Source organism: Pseudophryne corroboree, chromosome 4 (genome assembly GCF_028390025.1).
Source record: "Pseudophryne corroboree isolate aPseCor3 chromosome 4, aPseCor3.hap2, whole genome shotgun sequence".
Taxonomy (NCBI): domain Eukaryota; kingdom Metazoa; phylum Chordata; class Amphibia; order Anura; family Myobatrachidae; genus Pseudophryne; species Pseudophryne corroboree.
This window is the reverse complement of record NC_086447.1, coordinates 146,780,865-146,804,103: the sequence shown is the minus strand read 5'-3', so window position 1 is coordinate 146,804,103 and position 23,239 is coordinate 146,780,865. Positions and strand designations below refer to the sequence as shown.

Genomic DNA, 23,239 nt, shown 5'->3' with positions numbered 1-23,239 from the left:
CGTTGAAGGTTCCGGTACCTGAAGGTGAGAGAGAGCGGCGCCTGGTGAGTACCGAAAATACACCTGCACGGCAGCAGGCACCGCCGCACCTCTTACATTTAACTAGTGTATTGAACTAAGTGAAAGGTGGATCGAGGGTAGATGCTAGAATCAAGTGGGCTAAGGGACCTTTTCCGTAAGGGGGAGGAGTTACGACACAAGGGGGAGGAGCTATGCCAGCGGGATAGTTCCTCCACTATCCACGCCACCAACTATTACCTTTAGTAATCAGGTGGCGATCGAAGCGGAGCGTAGCGAGCCACCGAGCCCGAAGCGTGGCGAGCGAAGCGAGCCCGCGAGGGTACTTTTCGGGGACCCTGTTCGCCCGTAGCTCCTCCCCCTGGTGACGTGTCTCCTCCCCTAGATACGTCAGAAGGTCCCTTCTCCCACTCCGAAATAGAATCAACCGTGGGTCGAGGGGTGGAGGGGTCTCCTTTTTCCTGTCTCCACTGAATCCCGCCCCTGCATGTATCCATGGCCACTGCTTGCTTCTCCTTTCACCTACTGTGGGAGCCATTACCAGGGCTGCCAAGAGAAATCCTGGGCCCTGGTACAGTAACTTCCTGGGGCCCCCCCTGCAGGGGGTGTGGCCACACCCTGTTAGTTGCATGGCTGCATCACTTTGGGGGCCTGTCTAGCACATGAGAAGTACCCACTCACAGGAGCATGACATACCTCCCAGCAGTTGGGACAAAAGTGTTCACTATTAGGATGGTGGGACAGTCACATAAAAGCTGCATTGGTTGCAGAGCGCATTCCCTGGAACACCATCATTTTGTGAAAGAGGATCCTCCATTGTAATTTTGGGATAAAGGATGCGCTATAGCGTGTAAGTGCAATCACTGTATACACACACACACACACACACACACACACACTTACAACATAACTTTCAGGACTTACTATGATTAAAGTTTAATAAACTGAAATGTTGACTTGAACATTAGTGGTCATCAATAGAATATATTGTTACATTAGAAAGTCTCAAGAGCGCCACAGTATTTCTGCTTATACTACCTGTCATCCCGCTAAGGGCACCCAGGAAATTGCACAGTATTTTGGACAGAGTGCCAGCCATGACATATATAGATATAGATATAGATAGACAGACAGACTGGGTAATTTGTACCCTCTCCCCCCCCCCCCCTCTCTTGGCACCACTGGCCATTACCAATGATTCAGTGTTGCACTGTGGTTTGGGCACCCACTTCTGCTGCTTATGTCCTACTAAGGACATGCATTGTAGAATTATTGTGTAGATCCTGTAAAATGTCTGTCCCTGGCATGCAGTCAGGGGCAGACGTAATACATGCAATAACCACTAGATGGCAATACTGCTCCTAGTGTCCTCATACTACAGTACTACACTGCAGAGCAGCCTGGGACAGCTGTACAAACGCACGTCAGTGTAAATCATTGTGCAGGGGACTGAGTGCCCAAGGTTGTGAAGTCTGAGTGTTTAGTGTCTGCTCAAGTAGAATTTCACAAGATTATAAAGTATGTAAGATAGTTATATACTGTAGAGCTAGCTACCTGTTGGATATGTTGTGTTGTCACAGAACTGGCGGTGTTGGCAACTGAGTACTCGAAGTTGTGAGATCTTGAGTGTTTGTCGACATCTGGTAAAGTCTACACGTAGCTAGATAAAATCTCTTGGCGTCACGTGCAAGTATGCAGAAGTAAATGGTTCAACAGTGCTGCTCCTCACATTCCTACTGTAAGTGATCATACTATGTTGACTTGGACACTTTAGATAAAAGTCAAAACATATTTTTAGGTGGTGTACCAATTTTTCCCCCCTAAATACCAACCCCCACTGCAAACTCCTTACTGCATACGCCTAACATTCCCATCCTCCACCCACAGTCACTCTTATACTCTGAAGGAATAGCAGGGATGTATTCCCAATTTTCATTGGTGGATGCTGAATGAAACTAGTAAATGTCGAAAGAAATAAAAAAAGATGAAGGCTCAGAATTGACATTGACTGGAATGACTAAGAAAGTACATAGAGGGAGAGACGTACCAAGCCTTGGAGAAAGTTAAAGTAGAGAAGTTGCCCAAAGCAACCAATCAATCAGATTCTAACAGTCATTTTTCTACACAGTCTATGAAATTAGTGAGAAGATGATTGGTGGATTTGGGCAACTTCTCCATTTTATTTGTCTCCGAGGCTTGAAACATCTCTCCCATAAGCTCAAAGAAGGAAATCTGGAAATGGTGCATCCTGGCTAAACTTGCTTTTTATTTTTGGGGTAATTGGTTTACAAATTAACCAAAATGTTGAAGCACATATATACTATCGGGATCTGGTCAGGATTCCGGCGGTCGGGATTCCGGCTGTCAAAAGACTGATGCTGGAATCCCGACACTGATCAGTATGTCGGCATCTAAATAGGATCACAATGCCTGCGCCGGCAGCATCCTGACAACCGGGATCCCGATCGAGTGACTGGCAGGATGCCCGAGAGGTGAGTCAGGTGATGGGGGGGGGGGGGGGGTTGGGGGGGATTTAGGCTGTTGGAAGGGGGTTTAGGTTTTGGGTGCGGGGAGGGAGGGGGTTAGGCTTCGGCACCCCCGTTGAGGGTTAGGGTTGGGCAGCACAGGGGGCGGGGAGGTTTACCTTCAGGGAGGGGCAGTTAGGGTTAGGTTGCAGGGAGGGAGGGATAGGGTTAGGCTACAGTAAGGAAGGGTTAGGGGGTAGCTTGCTCTGGGATTCTAAACAGCAGCAACCCACCCACCGGCATTTCAGATCCAACCTATACCATCTCACAATGACCTGTGGGTTATAAAAAAAAAAAGCACATTTAAAAAAAATATATTACCTACTTTATACTTTATAGTAGTGATGTGCACTGGAAATTTTTCGGGTTTTGTGTTTTGGTTTTGGATTCGGTACCGCGGCCGTGTTTTGGATTCGGACGCTTTTTGGCAAAACCTCTCTGAAATTTTTTTATCAGATTCGGGTGTGTTTTGGATTCGTTTTTTTTTTTTACAAAAAACCCTCAAAAACAGCTTAAATCATAGAATTTGGGGGTCATTTTGATCCCATAGTATTATTAACCTCAATAACCATAATTTCCACTCATTTCCAGTCTATTCTGAACACCTCACAATATTATTTGTAGTCCTAAAATTTGCATCGAGGTCGCTGGATGACTAAGCTAAGCGACCCAAGTGGTCGACACAAACACCTGGCCCATCTAGGAGTGGCACTGCAGTGTGAGACAGGATGGCCGATTTAAAAAATAGTCCCCAAATAGCACATGATGCAAAGAAAAAAAGAGGTGCACCAAGGTCGCTGGATGGCTAAGCTAAGCGACCCAAGTGGCCGACAAAAACACCTGGCTCATCTAGGAGTGGCACTGCAGTGTCAGACAGGATGGCCGATTTAAAAAATAGTCCCCAAATAGCACATGATGCAAAGAAAAAAAGAGGTGCACCAAGGTCGCTGGATGGCTAAGCTAAGCGACCCAAGTGGCCGACACAAACACCTGGCCCATCTAGGAGTGGCACTGCAGTGTCAGACAGGATGGTCGATTTAAAAAATAGTCTCCAAACAGCACATGATGCAAAGAAAAAAAGAGGTGCACCAAGTTCGCTGGATGACTAAGCTAAGTGACCCAAGTGACCGACACAAACACCTGGCCCACTTAGGAGTGGCACTACAGTTTTCTAGTGAGAGGATGAGTGCTTCCATCCTCATGTGAATCTGAACCACTAGCCATGAACATAGGCCAGGGCCTCAGCCGCTCCTTGCCACTCCGTGTCGTAAATGGCATATTGGCAAGTTTACGCTTCTCATCAGATGCTTTTAATTTTGATTTTTGGGTCGTTTTACTGAACTTTTGTAGTATACTTGATGAGACAGAGGTAGAGCAATGGACTACTGTACCGTACTGCTATATATATACTGGTGGTCAGCAAAATTCTGCACTGTCCTCCTACTATATAATACTGAGCACAACTAAAATGCAGGCAGGTATGGATAGATAGTATACTTGATGACACAGAGGTAGGTAGAGCAGTGGACTACTGTACCAAACTGCTATATATATACTGGTTGTCAGCAAAATTCTGCACTGTCCTCCTACTATATAATACTGCGCACAACTAAAATGCAGCACAGGTATAGATGGATAGTATACTTGATGACACAGAGGTAGGTAGAGCAGTGGACTATTGTACCGTACTGCTATATATATATATATACTGGTGGTCAGCAAAATTCTGCACTGTCCTCCTACTATATAATACTGCGCACAACTAAAATGCAGCACAGGTATGGATGGATAGTATACTTGACGACACAGAGGTAGGTAGAGCAGTGGACTACTGTACCGTACTGCTATATATATATACACTAGTGGTCATCAAAATTCTGCATTGTCCTCCTACTATATAATACTGCGCACAACTAAAATGCAGCACAGGTATGGATGGATAGTATACTTGACGACACAGAGGTAGGTAGAGCAGTGGACTACTGTACCGTACTGCTATATATATACTGGTGGTCAGCAAAATTCTGCACTGTCCTCCTACTATATATACTGTGCACAACTAAGATGCAGCACAGGTATGGATGGATAGTATACTTGACGACACAGAGGTAGGTAGAGCAGTAGACTACTGTACCGTACTGCTATATATATATACTGGTGGTCAGCAAAATTCTGCACTGTCCTCCTACTATATAATACTGCGTACAACTAAAATGCAGCACAGGTATGGATGGATAGTATACTTGACGACACAGAGGTAGGTATAGCAGTGGACTACTGTACCGTACTGCTATATATATACTGGTGGTCAGCAAAATTCTGCACTGTCCTTCTACTATATATACTGCGCACAACTAAAATGCAGCACAGGTATGGATGGATAGTATACTTGACGACACAGAGGTAGGTAGAGCAGTGGACTACTGTACCGTACTGCTATATAATACTGGTGGTCAGCAAAATTCTGCACTGTCCTCCTACTACTGTATATACTACAATGCAGCAGAGATATGGAGCGTTTTTCAGGCAGAGAACGTAGATATTTTCAGCACACTGAGCACAGATATTTGCAGCACATTGAGCACAGATATTTGCAGCACACTGAACACAGAAACTGAGAGAACGCACCCACGTCTTCTCATCATCTCCAAAGCACGAGTGAAAATGGCGGCGACGCGCGGCTCCTTATATAGAATACGAATCTCACGAGAATCCGACAGCGGGATGATGACGTTCGGGCGCGCTCGGGTTAACCGAGCAAGGCGGGAGGATCCGAGTCTGCCTCGGAACCGTGTAAAATGGGTGAAGTTCGGGGGGGTTCGGATTTCGAGGAACCGAACCCGCTCATCACTACTTTATAGTGCTGCATTTTCTTGTTTTAATCTGTATGATCTTGGTCATTTCATAGATAATCTTGTCCCTTTAAGTGTATTACATATTCAGTCACTGCAGTGCAATTTAGCTGCAAAATACAGTTTGTGCGGAAACCCCATGGTTTTATGTATAATATCATTTTTATTTACATGGATAACTGATGTCAGATATATTTTCTTGGAGCTTAGAAGCACTTACAGTATCAGCTACTTGCTGGAACAGAGGCAAAACTTGTATAAAGGATATTTGTAGTTCAAGTGTTTTTTTTCTGGGACAAGACAATTTGGACGTTGATAACTGTGGCGCACACTCTATTATTTGTTTTATCTCCTCAGAGAGTGCCGGAGTGATTATTTTGTGTGCGTGGTTCATTTCTATTAAATCTGCACTGAGGGTTATTTATCAGACAAACTTTTATTTTGGGAGGTAATTTCATGTAACAAAGTGCCATTATAACATGCTGCACTGTCCAAGACATTAAAATTAGTCACCCCTATTTATCCACCTTCTGAATGTAGGTTATAAAATATATAAAGCACACTAACAGAAATAGTAAAATATGAATCAAACGTCCATCTGTTACATGCTCCAGACTTTGTAATGGGGACTTCAGGAAGATCAGAAGTGCATCAGGCCTGACGATGGGGAAGTGACTTATGTGGTGGTAGAGAAAGTTTGAGCAGGAGTTCAAACAGCAGAAAACACTTTATTAAGCATTTGCTTGGTATTCAGCATATCATTTTGCTGCATAGGGGGTAATTCCAAGTTGATCGCAGCAGGAATTTTGTTAGCAGTTGGGCAAAACCATGTGCACTGCAGGGGAGGCAGATATAACATGTGCAGAGAGAGTTAGATTTGGGTGTGGTGAGTTCACTCTGCAATCTAAATTGTAGTGTAAAAATAAAGCAGCCAGTATTTACCCTGCACAGAAACAAAATAACCCACCCAAATCTAACTCTTTCTGCACATGTTATATCTGCCCCCCCCCCCCCCCCCTGCAGTGCACATGGTTTTGCCCAACTGCTAAAAAATTTCCTGCTGCGATCAAGTTAGATTTGGGTGGGTTATTTTGTTTCTGTGCAGGGTAAATACTGGCTGCTTTATTTTTACACTCAAATTAGATTGCAGATTGAACACACCCCACCCAAATCTAACTCTCTCTGCACATGTTATATCTGCCACACCTGCACTGCACATGGTTTTGCCCAACTGCTAAAAAATTTCCTGCTGCGATCAACTTGGAATTACCCCCATAGTTGCCTACCCTTCCTCATTCTACAGGAGACTCCCAGAAATAGTAGCAATCTCCCTGACTCCCTGAATAGTCCCCTCAATCTCCCTGATTGCACTTTATCCCCATTTTGCAGCTGTTACATTCTTGGGGGAAAACAAAAAAAAAATCAGAGATACATACATTCAAACAGGACCATCAGTGGCATTTCCCTGCATTGGTTATAAGTCACAATGATCCCTATGGCTACATGCATTTTAAATAAGGTTTCTCGTGGACACTTACAGTATATGAAACCTCTTGTAATACACATTACACAAAAACCCCCCAGAAAAATATCAGTGTCTTTTCTTCAACAAGTAGATCTTACTAACTTTAGGGCTCATTTACATGTGGATGTAAGTCATTTTATGACACGCCTCTTAGATGTGGAAGTATACGTCCGCGCTGATAGGTGCTACTGTCACAATCTACCTGATATACTTTTTCAAAAGTAGACGAGTATGTATTGCTGGCTGACATACTTATCATGCCACAGATCTACAACAAGTTACACCTGTCCATATAGTAAGGCAACCAGAAAATTGACAAAGTTAGTCTGCTACTGAAATCAATCAGAAAGTACACAAATTAACAGTTAGGGGCAAAATATGAATGAAGGGAAGGAAAACTGTCTAAAGAAACGTTTGCTAATGATTGAGGTCCCACCCAATAACCTGGAATAGTTCTGGGTGACTAATGTGCATGTGGTCTAACAGAATGTGAAACTGCATGTTAATATCCCTTTCACCAAAGATGCCATTCAGAAGAGAGACAGCATACAGTCAGGTTTAGAGATCTGAGACTATCTACAATCTCTTAATAAAATAATGAGAACGTACTTTGAGCATCTGTACTCATTTAGGACACTTCTGCAATCTTTACAAAGTAACTCCCCAGAAATAGTCTTTGTTCCTGGGGAGGGGTGGGGGGAAGAGAGGGTTTCCATCATATTTGCCACAGACAATACTTAATGTGAATTGGACAGTCTCAATAAACAAAAGCAGTGAGTTAGTCTCCAGACTATCCAAAACACTCAAGCAGACCACAGCTTCTAAACTAAGGGGGACATTTATCAAACCTTCTAAAAAGAATAAGTGGGGGTGCTGTCCATAGCAACCAATCAGAATCATTTATCCAGTACAGGCAATATAATAACAACAATCTGATTGGTTACTATAGGCAACACCTCCACTTGTCTTCTTTAGAAGGTTTGACACAACTATATCTAAAACTGATATACTGACACATAAGTTCCTCCTCATACTAGTAAACAAATATTCTTCTATTCAAAAACTAATGAAAAATAATTAACTGAACTTAAAATTACTATCTTAAGAAAAATTACATAAAAAGAAAATAAGAGCTAAGCATAAATCATGATCTGGAAAATAGAAGTAATCAGTGCTAAATTCACCTTGTAATACTATGTCAAAATTCAACCTATGGAATCTGCAAATGATGGCAAAGTGAAATGTACACAACTGTACATGTGACATTTTTTGATGGTTGATGAATGGTCTCTTCACATTTCATGTACTGTAATGATACGCATTTCAGGAGCAAATGAATCAGCTCACCAAACCTCTGTAGATGTCGTCAATATGACCGTTTGTATGTAAAAAAAAAAGGCATGCTGCGTAATTATGGCACTCCATAAATAATGAAGGTTCATAAAGCCATGAATATTAGGCATAAACATGATGTTTGTTGTGTTTACAGTTAAAGCATGATAACTGAGATATACAGTATATCTATATGTTTATATATATATATATATATATATATATATCAAATGGGGATCTGAGGGCGCTAAACTGATAGCAGTAATGTGTACAGTAATACCACCATAAGTGTTATAAATTCAAAGGCACTTTAACATAAAACAACACTTTTTCATTTGTTAAAATGTCCATTAAAACATTCCAGGCTCAGTGCAGATACATCAAAAAACATCCATATATTGTATAGATGTAAGAGACATCCGATGATCACTGTGTAATCAAATATTCATGGAGAAATCAGGAATTTGCACTCTGTTATTGGCTCATGTAGATACAGATGGAATGCATAGAAAATTTAACGCGTTTCGTCAAAATGACTTCCTCAAGGGTAAATCTCAAGCTGTAATTGAGTAAGCAGAGGTATGAGTCATTTAAGGTAAATACTTCTTTCTGTAAGGCTGAACCTATTTCTGAGGTTCATTCAAGAAGAATTTGTCTAAAAATGTCCCAATCAGGGACCAGGTGGAATCTATCCAGTATACCATACAATTAGGAATAAATATATAAACTGAGTGGAGTGTTCCGCCTTGGAGGTACAGTCTCAAAGAGGAAGTCATTTTGTCAAAACGCATTGGGTTGTCTATGAATTCCATCTGTATCTACATGAGCCAATATTCCTGATTTCTCCATGAATCTTTGATTAAACAGTGATTATCGGATGTCTCTTATGTCTGTACAATATATGGATGTTTTTTTATGTATCTGCACTCAGCTTGGAATGTTTTAATGGACATTTCAACAAATTAAAAAGTGTTGTTTTATGTTAAAGTGCCTTTGAATTTCTAACACTTATGGTGGTATTACTGTACACATTACTGGTATCAGTTTAGCGCCCTCAGATTCCCATTTGCTCTATCTTATTTATTGAACCCGTACTAACAAAGGGTTCTTCTAGAGGTGCAGCTTAGATCCTATAGCTCAAGATTTGGCATTTTTGCTCATATATATATATATATATATATATTTAAAAAAACTAAAAGAAAGATGTCATGTATATTTATTTTATGTATCGCGGCTGCTTAAATAAAAGAGAAGGAGAAATCAGCTGCTGGCTGCTGAGCCACAATATTAGCGTGATGCTGGGAATGTGATGTTTGTCTATGCTGTCACAGCCAGCAGAGGACTGTAGTCTTCAATTATCAAAAATTTAACGGTAAAAATGGGACATATTATTTGAAAGTCATGTAACTCATCCATTCACATACTGTGGTAGTCTTGGTAGGTCTCAACCTCTATAGTGGGCCGTGCAATTCTTGTGGGTGGTTGAGTCTATGGGTAAACATTGGAACCATGTCTGCCAATAACATAGATTTCTCCTATTATTTAATTACATTGGCAAAATAATTCTGATCAGTTGAATTATTTGCCATTTGTAGTGTTATGATTTTAGCATATGCTCACGTCACAGGGAAAATAGACACATGGGTATATAAACCTATATTTAATTATCCCATCATGCAGTTTCATAAAGACAGGTCTAAGCAGGAGTAATTTCAAAATATTTAACTCGATAAGTATTGTTACCCTACAAACATTTAACGATTACCTTGGTCTTCATCGTCATCCTCCTCATCATCATCTTCATCATCTTCTATTTCCTCTCCTTCCTCTTCATATTCATCTTCATCTTCCTCAATTTCGTCTTCATCATCCCTATCTATTTCTTCATCTTCCTCATCTTCCTGGTCTTCATTGTCATCAGAGTACTCTTCTTCCTCCTCCTTCTCGTCCATTTCCTCTGTCCCATCTGTTTCATAGCACTCGTCTACTGAGGAGTTGTCTGTTTTGCAGGAGTAAGGTTTTCGTTTAGGTGAGGGCTCTAAAGGCTTATTATCTTGGGTTTTCCTTTTCTTGGCCAAAGGACAGCCGTAAACACTGCAATACAGAACAATGTATTAGGAATAAGTATACATTACAGATCATTATTTATTGTTGTTTCTTATTATTTGTTGTTTATCTTTCTAAATGATGTCATGCAGTAAATTACTGATTCCATTGGTTCTGTGAGATCCCTATTTCTTAGTAAATTGATAAGCAGCATTTTCATAAACACAATATCAGCTCAGAAAGTGCATGGGAGAAAGATTAATTTTCAATTACAGAATTCTGTATAGAGGTTGAGTCTCACATATCCAAAATGCTTGGGATCAGAAATGTCTTGCATTTACCTGTAAGATTTCGGAATATTTGCATACCATAATGAGATAGTTTGAGCATAGAACCCGAGACTAAACATGAAATGCAGTTATGTTTCATGTACACCTTCTACACAAAGCCTTAAGGTAATTTTATTTTATACAATATTTGTAATCATTTTGTGCATGAAACAAAGTTTGTGTACAATGATCCATCAGAAAGCAAAAGTGTCACTATCTCAAACGCGATCAAACAATGTAGGATTTTGAATATTTAATTTTGGTATTGGGGAGATTCAAATTGAATTAGAATAGTTTATTGTAAAAGATACATATAGATGTAGCCACGCTGATCCAGCTTGGCATGTGTCCACGACTAGGATGCCCATGTGCATCTAAGTACCCATAGGAACACATGGATGGCGTACTAAGACGCAGCTTGGCCTACTAAGTTGCATCCGTGCCTAGGCTCGACACATATGCCCATGCAGCCGAGCTGCAGGATAATAGATGAGCGTGGCTACATCTGTATTATGTAGCTTACTAATAATTCAGCAAACACAATGGCCCTCATTCCGAGTTGATCGCTGGCTAGCTACTTTTAGCAGCCGTGGAAACGCATAGTCGCCACCCAAGGGGGAGTGTTTTTCGCTTTGCAAGAGTGCGAACGCCTGTGTAGCTGAGCGGTACAAAAACATTTTGTACAAAACAAGACCAGCCCTGTAGTTACTTATTCTGTGCGATAATTGCAGCGATGAAGGTTCCAGAATTGACGTCAGACACCCGCCCTGCAAACGCCTGGCCCCGCCTGCGTTTTTCCAAACATTCCCAGAAAACGGTCAGTTGACACCCAGAAACTCCCACTTTCTGTCAATCTCCTTTGCGAATGGAATCGTCGCTAGAAGCAGTGCAAAACAACGATGCTCTTTGTACCCGTACACCGCGCGTGTGCATTACGATTACGGCCCATATTCATGCGTAGTTTTGCAATTTTTTTAAATGATCGCTATGCAGCGAACAACGGCAGCTAGCGATCAACTCGGAATGACGGCCAATATGCTCAACTTACAGTATGCAACTAATTTTTGGAGACTTTGTTCCAAATTCAGATGTGGTTGGAAGTAATATGGCTGCTACTCACTGAAGTCTGATGCCGTAGTGCAGAGGTTCTCAAACTCGGTCCTCGGGAGCCCACACAGTGCATGTTTTGCAGGTAACCCAGCAGGTGCACAGGTGTATTAATTACTCACTGACACATTTTAAAAGGTCCACAGGTGGAGCTAATTATTTCACTTGCGATTCTGTGAGGAGACCGGCAAAACATGCACTGTGTGGGCCCCCGAGGACCGAGTTTGAGAACCTCTGCCGTAGTGCAACCAACGTCGCAGACCCATACTGCACATCATTAGTACAGGTCTGGCGCATGCGCAAAGTACTGAACATTGATACATTGCTGCATGAGCCGCCACTCCATCCACATCCGATTGAGAGCCATTGTGCCTAGGGCACGCATACTGTAGACCACTACCCAGACACATTTGTTGAAATTAGGCACTTCTGGTCCAACATGTTTAACATGGATCCCTCAATGGGCATGATTCAGATGTCGCAATGCCAACGCAGCGATCATTTTCAGTGATGCAACTGTGATGCAACACAAGTGTAGCAACCGCCCAACAAGTGAACAGAGACGCCCACTGAAGACATCACAATATTCTCACCAGCTGCGTACTCCTTCGCAACCTTGACACAGATGTGAGTAACATCGATTCCTTGAGTGCCTCTGTTGCTGCGCTGAATAGCCATGAAAGCTGCAACGCTGGTGCCATGTGTTGTGCTTACGAAATCACAGTCGCACAATGAGACACCCCAAATAACATGCACGACATGCCTGCAGACACTCCCCGCCACCTTCCCCACACAGCTTCTTCCTGTCAATCACTCTGTGACTGATTTCTCACTGCGAGCGGCATTACAAAGGTACCTTGGTGCGAGCACACTGTGGCTGAGATGCATGTGCAGTCTGCCAATGCATGCAACACCATTGATGCTGCAATCACATCTGAGTCAGGCCCAATCTACGCCAGGATCACGCACAGAGCCGGCCATAGCTATAGGCAAACTAGGCAATTGCCTAGGGCATTTCATATGCCTAGGGGCATCAGCAGCTTCTGCTGATTAAAATGATATGCGGCATGCCTATATGCTGTGTGTAGCATTTCATATGCAGATACAGCCACAGTCTCACACAGTATATAGGCATGCTGCATATCAGTTTAATCAGCAGAAGCTGCCTGTGCATCCTAGACACATAGCAATGCAAATAAGATGCATTTTCATAAAAAAAGGTGCCCGACGTTAGCATTGAGGCAAGATTTGTGAGGACACATCTGTATCCAAGCAGAGGCAGAGGTCACAGTGTTAGTGGCAGTGCTGTGTGCATGTGAGTGGGTTGGTTGTGCAGTAGTGTTCGGAATATGTGTAAGGAGCATTATGTGTGTCATGTAAAAATGCATTAATAATGTGCAACATATGTGTAAGGGGCACTATGTGTGTCATTATGTGTATAAGAGCATTAATAATGTGCGGCATATGTGTAACAGGGTACTACTGTATGTGTGTCATTATGTGTATAGGGGCACTAATAATGTGCAGCAAATGTGTAGGGGGCACTATACATGTCATTACGTGTATAAGGGCATTAATGATGTGCGGCATATGTGTAACAGGGTACTACTGTATGTGTGTCATTATGTGTATAGGGGCACTAATAATGTGCAGCAAATGTGTAGGGGGCACTATACATGTCATTATGTGTATAAGGGCATTAATAATGTGCGGCATATGTGTAAGGGACATTATGTGTAAAAGGGCATTAATAAAGGTTGTCATAATGTTTAAGGCGAATTATGTTTATAAGGACATTAATAATGTGTCTCATATGTGTAAGGGGCATTACTGTGTGGAATTATGTGTATAAATGCATTACTAATGTGTGGCATTATGTGTATAAGGTGCTCTACTATGTGGTGTTGCGTATAGAAAGGACACTACTGTTTATCTAATGTGAATAAAGAGCAATAGGGTGTGGTGTAATGTGAATAAGGATCAATTCAGTGTGATGTAATGTGAATAAGGGGCTCTACTGTGAGGAGTAACGTTTATAAGGTAAAGTGATACTACTGTGGGATGTAATATGAATTATGGACACTATTGCATGATAAAATGTGAATAAAGTTGCAGTACTATGTGGCGTAATTGGAATTGGGGTTACTATTGTGTGGCCATGCCCCTTGCCATCAAAATCACACCCCTTTTTGTGCTGTGCGCCAAATGTGCGAACTGTTCCTATTTAAAATATAGGGGGTACAAACCCCAAAATAAGGACTGCTATGGGTGAGGGGTGATGGTGCTGGGAAAGAGGTGCAAGGTCAGAGGCGGAACCAGCGGTGGTGCTAGGGGGGCACCAGCCAAAATCTTGCCTAGGGCATCATATTGGTTAGGGCTGGCTCTGATCACGCAATTGCAGTCCTAGTTTACCATATATTTTCCATATACATCAGTAATGCACTGAGGGGGAGATGTATCAAGCCTTGGAGAGAGATAAAGTGGAGGAGTTGGCCAAAGTAACAAATCAGCTTCTGTCATTTCATAGACTGTGCTAGATAAATGACAGAGTGATTGGTTGCTCTGGACAACTTCTCCATATTGTAAGTGGAGATGTACTAAGCCTAGGAAAGTAATAAAATGGAGAGTGATAAAGTACCGGCCAATCAGCTCCTAACTGCCATGTTACAGGCTGAGTTTGAAAATGACAGTTAGGATCTGATTGTCTGGTACTTTATCTCTCCACTTTATCACTTTCCTAGGCTTAGTACATTTCCCTTAATATCTTTATAAGGCTTGATACATCTCCCCCGGAATTTAGTATTACTGACATTTCTTATATTTGTTATGTGTTTAAGATGATCTATTATCCACATGTTGCACATGTGCATTTACATTCGAAGATAACTTTGGATATACAAAATATTTATTACATTTATATAATAAATGAATGCTTTATGTATTATTTGTGATTGAGGTCATAGAAATATCACCCACAGAGAACAACAATAACAAACTATCATGGACATAGCAGAATTCTTCTCTTTGACGGATACTATCTGTGAATAATAAAAATGCATATTTTAATGGGAACTGCCCATTTAACTAGAGATTCTTTAACCACCTGCCTGGTATAAATGTATGCGATACGACCGCAGCCAGGAGTGCGTTACCTGACCAGGTTGCATCCCATACAGTATGTCCGTGCTGCCCCGCTTTGTCCCCCGTCAGTTTTGGAGGATAATTTGCAGAACGGACATCCTCCTCCTGCTGTGGCCCCCTGGGAGGGATGTTGCGGTCTGTGACCACCGGCATTACTCCCGAAATCGTGCTCCAGTGTGCTGTGCAAGCGTCTCTCCTTGGCATGTGCATCGTAACTAAAAGTGCGAGGAGGGAAATATCGCCCCCCCCCCCCTCAGCACAACTATGTAGATCTGATGATCAGTTCCCCCTGACTCATGCTCAGCTGAGTTCTGCATGTGGTGGAGGGGCATATATGCCAATGGGGGTGGGGGGTAACCCCCTGGGGGGATCTAGTTATCGGTGGGGGAGGGGTAGCAAAGTCATATGAGGCTGGAGAGGTGAGAGAGGAGGGGGGGGGGTTTAAAAAATAAAAATAGACTACTTGTCACAGGGAGGAGGAGGGGTGCAAAAAAACGTGGGGGCAGATGTATTAAGCCTGGAGAAGTGATAAAGCAGTGATAAAACAGTGATAAGTGCCAGATGATAACGCAAAATCAGCTCCAATCAGCTCCAATATGTAGATTATGACAGTTAGGAGTTGATTGGCTGGTGTGTTATCACCTTCCACTTATCACCGCTTTATCACTTCTCCAGGCTTAATACATCTGCCCCATGGTCTTTTAACAGGAGAGGGTGGTTAATAAGGATTTTTTTTTAACTACTAAGGGGGATTGGGAGGTATTGTTAGAATTTATGATCACAGGGGGGTGGAGATTGCCAGTGCGAGGTGAGAAGATACTTTCTAGTGGAGGCTTATGGACACAGGGGCAAAACACTCCCTAGATATGTGTATATTTGTTATTATTAAAATATTTAAATATATTATTAAAAATACCTTTTAAACTTAATCAAATACAATTTCTGAGCATTTTGTTGAAAAAAAAGTTGACAGTTAACCCTCCGTCAGGCGCACCTCTGGGACTTCTGGGTTCAGGCGCAGTGCGCCTGACAGGTGCCTGTTAGAAAATCGTCATTAGCACCTAATTAACTCAATTCTAACGCTCTTAAAGTGATGAGTGACCTTCATTAGGACGTACAAAGAGAGAAATCGTAGGTTTTACGGGACATTTCAGAAGAAAATCTGAAGCAAAACAGAGAAAACAGGAACATGAGTATAAGTGTGGGCGCAGTGTGCCTGAGAGGCCACCCTGGACAAACCTACATATTTTCACAAAATATCCACAACCTTTGTAATGTCATTAATAAAATTAGCAAAATAAACAATTAATAGATGAAAATAAAAGGAAAAACGAACCTTACAAAAGTCAGAGGAGTTTGGGCGCCATGTGCCTGATAGGCCAGGAGGGTCACTACCGCACTCCACGCAGGCGGCGGGAAAACTGACTAGGGGGGTTTCGAACAGCACCTAGAGATAGGAAGGTACTAGGAGGGACAGGCCCTGCGCCCACTTGGGGTGGAGAAGGGAGCGAGAACAGCTTTGCGGCGCCTGTCAGGCCAGCTGTGCCTGACTGAAGGTTAAGTGGTTAATAAGTGACATGACAAATCTAGTCATTCAGCCTGTACACCAAACCTCTAAATCTGTGTCAAGTTTGGCCACAAAGTGCATGGCCAAATTGTGCTGTTTCAGTCCTCTGATTCAGAATCCATCCAGTGTGTCCTATTTCATGGTTGGTCAATGACTCCACATATGATACCATTGGTGGTCACTGGATGAATAGATTTCTAAATCTGACAATAAAATCTGATCTTGTTGCAATAGATTCAATTAGATTTAGTGGAGGATACACACTTCCTTGCAATGGATATAAAGCGCTTTTGGAATGGTCGATTGAAGGTCCTTTGGCAACCAGCGTCTTGTATACAAACGAGAAATTCGATCTGGAGCTACAGTATATACTACCATTCATCAATGTGATGTCCATCTGAACATATTACCATCTATTATCATTAACTCCACCAATTACTGTGTGTCTCTATTGGGTGTGAGGAAAAATTATCAAAGATACTGGTTACCAAAGGGCCTTCAATCGACCATTCCAGAAGCGCTTTATATCCACTGCAAGGAAGTGTTTCCGTCACTAAATCTAATTCAATCTATTGCAACAAGATCAGATTTTATTGTCAGATTTAAAAATCTATTCATCCAATGGTATCATATGGGAAGTTATTGACTAACCATAAAATAGGACCGACTGGATACACAGATTACAATGCTGAGCAGGTTTGGTAAAATAAATGACATGGGGCCTTATTCAGGTTTATTAGCAAACCAAAAAAGCACAGTAATCGGCAAAACTATGGGGGTAATTCAGACCTGATCGGTAGGGTGCGTTTTTTGCATCCCTGCGATCAGGTAGTCGGGGGAGGGTATTGGGTGTGTGCAGGTGTGTGATCGCATTTGTAGCAGAACTGCACAAACATAAGTTTGTGCAGTTTCTGCTCAGCCCAGGACTTACTCTGCTGTTGCGATGAACGGGGCCGGAGCTGACGTCAGAAACCCTCCCTCCAAACGTCTGGTCCCTCCGGACCAGGTGTTCCGGACACTCCTTAAAAACGGTCAGTTGCCACCCACAAACACCCTCTTCCTGTCAATCTCCTTGCGTTTGCCAGTGCGTTCGGAATTTTCGCACCATCTCGTCGCTGACCGGCGCTCCCCGTTGCTGTGATCCGTTGCACCTATGCATTGCGTGCATACGCATGCACAGTTCAGACCTGATCACAGCCTGTGAGAAAACGCACAGCAGCGACCAGGTCTAAATCGGCCCCTATGTTGCACTGCAGGTGGGGCAGATGTAACATGTGCAGAGAGAGTTAGATTTGGGTGGGGTAAGTTCAAACTGAAATATCAATTGCAGTGTAAAAATAAAGCAGCCAGTATTTACCCTGCACAGAAACAATATAACCCACCCAAATCTAACTCTCTCTGCACCTGCAGTGCAACATGGTTTTGGCCATTAGTGCTTTTTTAGTTTGCTAACAGACCTGATAAACTCCTATATTGTCTGAATACAACTGCAACTATATTCATCGACACAATAATATCACACCCAGAAATTCAGAAGCTAGACAGAAGCAAATTGCAAAGTGGATCAGTGTTCAGTATACATGCAAGTATGGGAAATGTATGGGAAATTGTGTGAAACAACTCTCTCTATATACAGTATATATATATATATATATATATATATATACAGTATAAAATGCAATTAAAGATGAAATTTTATGTGCGATCCAGTCTTCTAAAAAGACCCAAAGACCCTCCAGCTTATATACGTTGCCGGTTTTTATATTTTTTTTCTAAGGCTTAAAAATATGTTCCAGCCTATATTTACAACTGTGCACCCAAGCTAGATGCTATAATAAGCAGCACATACATTTCTTCCCAGCTGTCTCCGTCTTCATCTCTTTCCATAACTCAAACATGAAACATAAATGCACAGCACGTGCTCTATAAGAGACGTGGTTTAATAATGTATAGCCTAGACTGCAAAGTTCAGCCGAGGACAGGCAGCGAATGCAATCTCTCCCATTGTTCTAGCCTCTCCTTAGTGAACGTATACAACACTGCACTGTGCTGTGCGAATAACTCTCCTTTTGCCCCAAATCATATTTCCTGTCAAGGGCTAATCACTTGCTCACTAATGTAATCCAGTGGCATAATTAATGAAGCTAATAAAGTTGCTGGTTAAAGTGAGACATCCACAATAGGATAAAAGGTGCGTATGTATCAAAACATCTTTTTTAATAAGATCTATGCTGCTCACTGCTGCAGACTCCAGTGTAGGAGATAATCACATCACTAAAATGCAATTTTGTCATTATGGGAAATGCACAAATTTGTGACTTCTGTGCTTCAAATAATTATTAAAACGCTATGAGGAAGGCAATGATGATTCCGGATTTAATGATCCCTGAAAATGCTTACTGTCTGACGGAGAGTAATGCTCAGTATCTTAATCCATTAGCCTCTTTAGACTGTCAATGTACTTATCAGTTCTGCTTCCTCGTGGTATAAATATTATTTTTATATACGTCCCTCCCCTCCTCCCCCCTCTTTGCAGATTTCATGCTCTTTTGCCATGAAGAGAAAGCTTAGGAAATTCATTAGCACGAGGCAGATGTACATTCATCTCACATACAGATGAGGGAATCCGAATGCTACATGCATGCTGATCCTCACAGGATGGCTTTCACCAAAGTTTCTGCCATTACGGAATTTTTATTGGATTACATTTTATTTATAAAGTAATCACGTAACTGAACTTTTAAGGAAATAGCAATATATAGTTTTAATTAGAGAAGTGCGGGGGGCACTTTGCATGTTTTGTGTTTTGGTTTTAATTCTAATTCCCCGCTCGTGTTTTGGTTTTGGGTTGGTTTTGCCAAAATCACCCTTTCGTGTTTTGGTTTTGGATCTGGATGATTTTTGAAAAAAACATAAAAACAGCTAAAATCACAGAATTTGGGGGTAATTTTGATCCTACGGTATTATTAATCTCAATAACATTCATTTCCACTCATTTCCAGTCTATTCTGAACACCTCACACCTCATAATATTGTTTTTAGGCCTAAAAGTTGCACCGAGGTTGCTGGATGACTAAGTTAAGCGACACAAGTTGCCGGCACAAACACCTGGCCCATCTAGGAGTGGCACTGCAGTGTCAGACAGGATGGCAGATTTAAAAAATAGGCCCCAAACAGCACATGATGCAAAGAAGAAAAGCAGGTGCAATGAGGTAGCTGTATGACTAAGCTAAGCGACACAAGTGTGTGGCACAAACACCTGGCCCATCTAGGAGCGCACTGCAATTGCAGATAGGATGGCACTTAAAAAAACCTAGGCCCCAAACAGCACATCACGCAAAGAAGTAAAAGAGGTGCAATGAGGTAGCTGTATGGCTAAGCTAAGCGACACAAATGTACGGCACAAACAACATGGGACGTGCTGGAATTTGCCCAGGTGTAATACACGCACAATATTGGTGGCACAGGATAGCGTAACCCTAAACCAAACATACACACGGCAAAGCCTGTAAAATTAATTTGGAAAATAATAACCCTTTTATTTGAAGCTATTATAATAATATGCAGCACAGGAGAGCGTACCCCTACACCACACAGGGCAAACCCTGTAAAAATTATTTGGATAATAATATAAGTAATGTATATAACCCTTTTATTTGGAGTAAATAATATACAGCACAGGAAACCACCACTAGACTTATGGCAGCATAAGACACCACCATTGGACTGATGCAGCACAAGACAGCAATACTGGACTGGACTTATACGGCAGTACTCCTGGACTTATACGGCAGTACCCCTGGAATTGTACGGCAGTGTCAGGCAGGGTGGCACTTTAAAAAACTTGTCCCCAAAAAGCACATGATGCAAAGAAGAAAAAGAGGTGCAAGGTGGAATTGTCCTTGGGCCCTCCCACCCACCCTTATGTTGTATAAACAGGACATGCACACTTTAACAAACCAAGCATGTCAGCGACAGGGTCTGCCACACGACTGTGGCTGAAATGACTGGTTTGTTTGGGTCCCCACCAAAATAGAAGCAATCAATCTCTCCTTGCACAAACTGGCTCTACAGAGGCAAGATGTCGACCTCATCCTCATCCTCCGATTCCTCACCCCTTTCACTGTGTACATCCTCCTCCTCACAGAGTATTCATTCGTCCCCACTGGAATCCACCATCACAGGTCCTTTCTGGAGGCAGTTGCTGGTAAAGATCTTCCCGTAAGAATTTATAATTCATTTTGATGAACATCATCTTCTCCACATTTTGTGAAAGTAACCTCCTATGCCGATCGCTGACAAGGTTACCAGCTGCACTAAACAAACTTTTGGAGTACACACTGGAGGGGGGGCAACTTAGCTAAAATAAAGCCAGTCTGTGCAAGGGCATCCAAATTGCCTCTTTTTCCTGCCAGTATACGTACGGACTGTCTGACATGCCTGCTTGGATGCTGTCACTCATATAATCGTTCAGCATTCTTTCAATGGTGACAGAATCATATGCAGTGACAGTAGACATGTCAGTAATTGTTGGCAGGTCCTTCAGTCCGGACCAAATGTCAGCACTCGCTCCTGACTGCCCTGCATCACCGCCAGCGGGTGGGCTCGGAAATCTTATCCTTTTCCTTGCAGCACCAGTTGCGGGAGAAAGTGAAGGAGGTGCTGTTGACGGGTCACGTTCCACTTGAGTTGACAATTTTCTCACCAGCAGGTCTTTGAACCTCTGCAGACATGTGTCTGCCGGAAAGAGATATACAACGTAGGATTTAAACCTATGATTGAGCACGGTGGCCAAAATGTAGTACTCTGATTGCAACAGATTGACCACCCTTGAATCCTGGCAAAGCGAATGAAGGGCTCCATCCACAAGTCCCATATACTTTGCGGAATCGCTCCGTCTTAGCTCCTCCTTCAATTTCTCCAGCTGCTTCTGCAAAAGCCTGATGAGGGGAATGACCTGACTCAAGCTGGCAGTGTCTGAACTGACTTCACGTGTGGCAAGTTCGAAGGGTTGGAGAACCCTGCACAAGACGGAAATCATTCTCCACTGCGCTTGAGTTAGGTGCATTCCCCCTCCTTTGCCTATCGTAGGTGGATGTATAGGCTTTAATGGCCTTTTGCTGCTCCTCCATCCTCTGAAGCATATAGAGTGTTGAATTCCACCTCGTTACCACCTCTTGCTTCAGCTGATGGCAGGGCAGGTTCAGTCGTGTTTGATGGCGCTCCAGTCTTTGCACGCTGCGGCTGAATGCCGAAAGTTGCCCGCAATTTTTCGGGCAACCGACAGCATCTCTTGCATGCCCGTCATTTTTCTAAATATTTTGTACCACCAAATTAATTGTATGTGCAAAACATGGGACGTGCTGGAATTTGCCCAGATGTAATGCACGCACAATATTGGTGGCGTTGTCCGATATCACAAATCCCCAGGAGAGTCTAATTGGGGTAAGCCATTGTGCAATGATGTCCCTCAGTTTCTGTAAGAGGTTGTCAGCGGTGTGCCTCTTACGGAAAGCGGTGATACATAGCGTAGTATAGTTGGCGTGAATGAGTTGGCGTTTGCGAGATGCTGCTACTGGTGCCACTGCTGTTGTTGCTGCAGGAGGCAATACATCTACCCAGTGGGCTGTCACAGTCATATAGTCCTTACTCTGCCCTGTTCCACTTGTCCACATGTCCACATGTCCGTGGTTAAATGGACAGTGGGTACAACTGCAAATTGTAGGACACTGAGGACACTTTTTCTGATGTCTCTGTACATTCTCGGTATCTCCTGCCTAGAGAAGTGGAACCTAGATGGGATTTGATACCGGGGACACAGTACCTCAAACAATTCTCTAAAACCCCACTGTACTACTGGTGGATTCCGGACGCACGTCTAACACCAACATAGCTGTCAATGACTCCGTTATCCGCTTTGCAAAAGGATGACTGCTGTCATATTTCATCTTCCTCACAAAGGACTGTTGGACAGTCAATTGCTTACTGGAAGTAGTACAAGTGGTCTTCCGACTTCCCCTCTGGGATGACGATCGACTCCCAGCAGCGGCAGCAACAGCAGCGGCAGCAACAGCAGGCGCACCACTCAAGGATCCTACAGATGAATCTCGGTTTGGAGAGGACTCCTCAGTCTTGCCAGTGACATGGCCTGCAGTACTACTGACGTTCCTGACTGAGGAGGAAGTTGACGTTGAGGGAGTTGGTGGTGTGGCTTGCAGGAGCTTGGGTACAAGAGGAAGAAGGGATTTAGGTGTCAGTGGACTGCTTACACTCTTACACAAAGTTTCACAACTTGACACTGAATTCTGATGAATGCGCTGCAGGTGACGTACAAGGGAGGATGTTCCTAGGTGGTTAAAATCCTTACCCCTACTTACTACAGATTGATAGAGGCAACACACGGCTTGACACCTGTTGTCCGGATTTGTGGTGGAACAATTCCACACCAAAGAGGTGACTTTTTTGGTGTTTTTCCCAGGCATCACAATGGGCTTCTTCATCCCACAGACAACAGGTGTCTCCCCCGGTGCCTCATTTAAACAAACTACATCAACATCAGAATCCTCCTCGTCAACTTCCTCCTCAGCGCCAGCAACACCCATATCCTCATCCTGGTGTACTTCAACAGTGACATCTTCAAATTGAATATCAGTAACTGGACTGTGAGTGCTCCTTCCAGCACTTGCAGGGGGTGTGCAAATGGTGGAAAGAGCCACCTCTTCCCGTCCAGTGTTGGGAAGGTCAGGCATCCAACCGCCGACACACTTGGACTCTCCTTGGGGATTTGTGATACCATC

At 42.9% G+C, this 23,239-nt stretch overlaps 1 protein-coding gene across 10 annotated transcripts in view; it reads right to left on the bottom strand.

Moving 5' to 3' along the window:
• The window catches only part of MYT1L (myelin transcription factor 1 like), a 760,642-nt gene that overhangs the window by 231,843 nt on the left and 505,560 nt on the right, over positions 1–23,239 (bottom strand). For all 10 annotated transcript variants that reach the window (XM_063915489.1, XM_063915485.1, XM_063915480.1 and 7 more), the window contains one exon: positions 10,018–10,346. In XM_063915489.1, coding sequence (XP_063771559.1) covers positions 10,018–10,346 — 329 coding nt within the window. The remainder of the gene's footprint in view (positions 1–10,017; positions 10,347–23,239) is intronic.